At 24.7% G+C, this 6,116-nt stretch overlaps 1 protein-coding gene across 1 annotated transcript; it reads left to right on the top strand.

The window, feature by feature from the left end:
- The first annotated feature begins 933 nt into the window (after positions 1-933).
- LOC145833349 (protein brother-like) lies at positions 934-3,083 on the top strand. The gene is made up of 4 exons (XM_082940530.1): positions 934-1,186; positions 1,488-1,742; positions 2,420-2,664; positions 2,877-3,083. Exons 1-4 carry the CDS (start codon positions 934-936, stop codon positions 3,006-3,008), a joined length of 885 nt encoding a protein of 294 aa, XP_082796656.1. The 3' UTR covers positions 3,009-3,083.
- Positions 3,084-6,116: the final 3,033 nt, after the last annotated feature.

Genomic DNA, 6,116 nt, shown 5'->3' on the forward strand with positions numbered 1-6,116 from the left:
ATTTCTAAAGTTGAGATCACAATAAAATTTAACTTAAACACAATGATCTAAAAAACTAGTTGTTCTCTTCCATACTTCGGAAGGCTATGCATCTAATAAAATGGTGCTAAATTATTATTTTGTTATAAATATATTCCTCTATATAATCCTTTTGTATATTGTTTGATTGCTGTTATGCAGCTAATTGTTCCAGTAACTAAATATATCTAATTTGAAAATCAACTATGTTTGAAATTTGATTACAGTTTTCGCCTTTCACGTTGATTATTAAAAAACTGCACCTTAGAATGGGAAGTGCCATACCGAAATAAATTAAACAGTAACACGGTATACAAACCCTTAAAAATTAAACAGAACAATTACGCAAAAAATTTCTTAAAGAAAATAATTAAAAGATAACGACCGTGCTGATAAAATTTAAATATTTATAAACTTTAGCCTTATTAAAAACAAAACAAAAAACATAAAGTTATAAAACAATTCTGAATATCTTTACGACACACTTTTAGAAAAAACTAACTAGTTCTATGAGTTTTTGTTTCATATACTTCACAATTAGCACATATTTAGAAATTAAATATCAGCCCAAATATATTGCTTGTTTGCTATGATAATGTATTTAAGATGCAAAAAGTTTAGCTGCTTAAAATTATATTTGTTTTTGTTTATACTTACTAGATATATACCAGTATATGTAACAGCAACTTTTAGTACATTTTTTTATTGTTAATTTAAAAATAACTATAATATAAGCTCTGTTATAACAAAATGTAAACATTAAATCACATTTTAGTACAAAAAGTTGTAAAAAATAGTAATCAGTAGTTTTAGTTAAGATTTGTTTAATAAAAAATTATAGATTAACATAAATACTGTCTCCATTTTATAGAACATGTAAAATAAACAACTTAACTTTAAAATAAATAAGCTAAAATGACCACGTGGTTTCCTGAACACGTCTTCAAAGTGGCCCCGGATCAGCGCAGAAAGTTTGAAACAAACGAGCTGATGAGGAGGCTATCGCGAGAGTTCGATGTCAAATACGCAGGCAACAAGGAAAAGTCACATGAAGAAAGGATTATTCTGTTTCAAAACTCGTGTAGAGTCGGACGAGCCGAGATTTCATTCACTGCTTTGGGTATCAACTATTCATTGAGGTTCTTTCCGCCTGGAGATGACGTTACAGGTTTAGATCTAAGTAAAAAAAAAGTGTAAAAATTAAAAGAAATTTCAAGCTGTTTTGACTGATTTAATGCAAAGTTGTATTAACCGGCATTTAAGCAAATCTCAGATCTCATCTTTAGTATGTGTATTTATCTACAAGTAACAATAATATAATCTTTATAACTGCTTAACGTTTGTTGAAACAATTTATTTGACAGTTTTAAATTGCTTATAACTGATCTTATTTTAGTACCTGACTTAATTTTTTATAAACATATACCTACAAAAACAATTAAAATACAACACTGACACTTAACATAAAGGTATGTGTCCGTCAAAGGAATACGTTGACTTTCAACGTCACCAGGGGAGGGTCTACCTCAAGTCTCCGTTGATAATGAACGGGGTGTGCATCAACTGGACAGGGTGGTTGTCTCTGGACCGGCTAGAAGGCAGAGGAAAGATTGAGTTTGACGAACACAGGGCAGAAATAGAACACAGGGGATACGTAAGGGAAAATCGAGAGTTTGATACAAGAATGATGGAATTGTACAATGTTGGAAAACTTAAACTAACTGGTTGGTTGCTTTGAAGGTAAAAAGATACTGAAGAGTAGAAGTATACTTGATTTACTAATTTTTTACTAATCATCTACTTTATAGACATTTTAAAATGTTAAATTAATTTAAAGAATACTTTAGCTGTAAATTTTTTAATGACTAACTACAAACCAGTAATCTTAAACCTTTTAAAAAGCTGTGCACAGTAAATTACTCAAAAACAATTCTGTACACACTAGACTACAAATTATACAAATTTTTATTAAAAACTACTAATGTTTTAAATTTAATATTAGAGTGTTTTCATATATAAATAAAGTGTAAAAAAACTGTTACCTTATGGTGTAATTAGCTTTTTCTAAAGGAAATGTATATTAAAATTATTTGTCGCTTTAATTAGTATTCTCTGCACAGTAATTTTTTTACACTACTGTTCACAGATTTGTGAACTAACTGTGCAAACCATAAACAACATTGCTATAAACTACTATGATTTTAAAATAAAGTTAACTGACTAACATATTCTAACAAAACTTATGTTTTATTTGATATATTTAGGTTTTTAAAAAGTCTAAAACTTTTGTTTGGTTATGTACTTCGCCGTTGTTGTTATAAAATAGTACATAATTACAACCCACAACATAAATTTATAAAATACTTTCGACCTTAGCTTTTTGAAGACATTATTAATGCAGAAGAACAAGTACAAAGATGTCAAGTTCCACTTAAAAGTGAAGAATCTTTGGAATCTCCTCGGAAACCGAACACTCAGATAATAAATAACTCCCAGGACCATCCAAAACTCCCCCATCTAAAATTGACGGAAAACAATCAGTTACATCAACCCTTACTTCATCCAGAAACCAACTATTATCACCCAATAGAACAACAATCAAGTACATCAAACAACAATCAGCATAGCAGCTACCACAATTTGCAAGTTTACTTTTAGTAAACTATCATACAAAATTATAAAAACGTTTAATACATTAATTCTTTAAGAGGTTTTTGTAAAAATGAAGACAAATTGAAAGAGTTTTGGTTTATTTTATTTTACTTTATTAGTTAAATAAACAAAAATGTTAAAACAAAATTTATTATTGAATATTTTCTATGATTTTAATAAAAATAAGAGTCTGTTAAAACATTCAGAACGCACAACAAACACTGCCGTCAATATTTTCCCATGGAATGGTTAAGATGGTTCAGCCAATCAGTTTACAGAAGCACAACTTTGAACAAAACCAGCATCACAACAAACGTCAGCGTTTGGTCAATCAATAAGGTAGTAAATAATTTGTTATTTTGTTGAATATATACTCCAGTTGGTAAGAAATCATTGGAATGTAAAATTTAATAAATCAATTTACAGTAGTTTGTTATTGCATTAAAACAATGTCTTTAAAAAAATGTTTTTTTTTCTTTATCAATGATTCATCTTTTTTTTTTACTTTTAAAATTTTTTTGTTTCGTTGAGTCAACATTAAAACTATTTCTTTTTTATTATTCAAAAATAAGTTTAGTGTAATTTGAAAAAATTAAGTTAGCACCTTGGACTTAAATTTTTTACTCATTTTTGTTAACAATTTAAGCTGTTAAATAGACTAAACTGATACTTATAAAAAACTATTTTTTTAAAGCTCTAGTTACAAGTCTTATAAGAATTTATAATATATATTTAAATTCATTTATTTTCAAATTTTTGCCAAAGTATTTTTAAATAAAAGTTGTTAACTCCTTAAATTAAAAACTGTTTTCTCAGTGCAAAAGTCTTATTTTTTTAAGTTTATGTGCAATTTTTTAATGTTTACTATTAAAGTTAATTAACTATTAAAGTTAATTAATTAAAGTTAAGTTAATTAAAAACTTGTTCAACGGCTCGTAAATTTTAAAATATGTTTCAAAAATTTTTAACTTTATTTCAAACTTAATCAAAAAGTATTAGTTAGATAGTTACTAAGTTTTTTGGTATAACGATTATGATAAAGTTTTTCGAAATAATTTTTTTATGAGTTCTGTTCGTAGTAAAGTACTTAATTAAATCAAAATACTTATGAACTTACTGTAAATATGATTTTGAAAAGTTTAAGTTTGTTGTTTTTTGGTTACTATTTAAATTAGACTAAAATTCTCCGTTTGATAGTGATTCTAAAAAAATAGTATTAGAATCTAGCATAACTATGAATATTAAGATTTTGTTACATGTTTTCTATAGTTAAATAATTTCATACCTGTTTTTTTATTAAAACAGAGAATTGTTTCAGTTTGAAAAAAATATTTTTACAATTTGAATATATTTTGTTATAACAACTGTAAAATTATGTAAGCTATTATTTTGGACAATTTCTTATACTTAGTGTGCCAAGTAAAAAAATATTCACAGATCAAAGTTTGGTAATAGACTAAAGATTTATAAGGTATAGGATTTTGCATTTTATCTTACTGTATGTAAGTTCATAGTTCATTAATCGCATTATAAAATTGTTTGCTATTTTGCTTTAGGCCAAGTTCTGATTGATAGAGACGTAACAATCAAAAGTCTAAACAAAAAATTTTAGCTTGAGTTTAATTATGATAAAATACTTTATCATAAAATACAAATTAAGTTTTTAGCTACCAAAATAAATCAAATTTTTTAGACATTACAACATTTTTTAGTTTCAGTTGTTTATAAGAAAGTATTGTAACGTGTTTTTATGAAAAGTTTAAAACTCAATTTAAAAAAATAGCTTTAGTTCAATAGAATATTCTACCTAGTTATGCTTGTGAGTGGCTATAGAAAAAGAATAAAAACAAATCTCTTATACTTATTTGGTAAGGAAAACTAGATAAAAAATAAAAACTAAAAACTTTCTAAGTCAATTCAGAAAACTTTAAAGTTACATTTTTTATTTTTTATTAAGCAGTACTATAAAATAAGGAAGTTCTAAAATAAAATTTATTGATTATTAAAAAAATACTATAAATTAAAAAAAACCTAACAGGAAAACAATAAAAGCGATAAGTTTAAAAATAAATAATATATAAGTTTAAAGCATAAGTGCTTTTCTTATCTTTTATGTGAATTAATACTCAAACCTTTATAAAAATGCGTATAACTAGTTTTTTCTCATTAAATTTAGGGTCCGTTTTTTATGTTTTAAAGGTTGTAAACAGTAAACTACTTTTTTTGAAATTTTAATTATTTATCAGACTATTTCGTAGAATATTTTTTGTGAGTTACAAAATTAAATATTAAAACTTTGGATTTTATACAGCTTATAAGGTAGTATAGCTGTTTCTACAAAAATGAAAGTTTTTCACATAACTTGATATTGACAAATAAACTCTAATTAAATTATCTACTTTGTAATTTCTATTAGAAACGTCGAACGTATAAGAATAGTTTTGTTTCAAACTAATAAGTCAAAAATCAATATAGTTTTCATCCAGTTTAAATAAATACAGTATAAGTTGTATAAAAAAATAATAAAACATTTTTAGATTTATTTATTTTGTTTTTTACTTTTAATCGATTTTTTCAAACTAAAAATTTGAGCATAATCATCTTAACAAAGCTCCAAAGTGGCGTTTTATGAAATTATTAAGGTAAGATTATGTAATTTTCAAAGTAGGCGGGCGGTCTTTATTATATAAAGTCTTTTACGGGCTGGTAGTGTTTAAAAAAGGTTTTTGAAAATTAATGTTTTTTGAATATACTATACAACTTTTTAAATTTCTTAAAAACAAAATTGAAGTAAAATAATTATTTAATAAGAACTGCTGCCGCTGTGTAAAATAAAACAAGTTAAAAGTACATTTTAGATTATCAAAAACAGCTAAGTCTTATTTAGTTTGCAAATATTGTTTTCAAAATAAAAATATATGTCACATGCAAAAAAAAGATCTTTTGGTTTAAATTTGGTCCTCGAACATACGATAAACAACCTTATATTAAGGGGTTTCGCATACATGTAATTACTATTCTATAAAAAAGTAAATATTAATTTAAAAAACATTTTACATCAACAAAAAAATTCATAAAAATCTGAATTTTTTACAATGATGAGTAAATTTAAAAGTATTTATCTGTTACCAAATATATAACTAGTTTTTTATTCAAATTACAACAAGTTAAGAAATTAAAATTTTTACTTTTAAAAAACATTTAAAAGTTCACATCTAATAAACTAACTTAAATAGTAAAAAAATCTAATGTAGGTCTAATTAATAAGATAATAATATTTAAAAAACACAATAAACATTATTGAAAAATAAAATTCATATTTACTAGAATTAGCCATATTTTAGTAAGTTTTAAAATTTCTTTTAACCAAACTTAATTTTTTTTTTTAGTTAAAAAAGTATTAAAAAAAGTTCATATTGACCAAATTGATAAGATTACGATAGTAA

Source organism: Thalia democratica, chromosome 4, assembly GCF_965202585.1.
Source record: "Thalia democratica chromosome 4, ktThaDemo2.hap1.1, whole genome shotgun sequence".
Classification (NCBI taxonomy): domain Eukaryota; kingdom Metazoa; phylum Chordata; class Thaliacea; order Salpida; family Salpidae; genus Thalia; species Thalia democratica.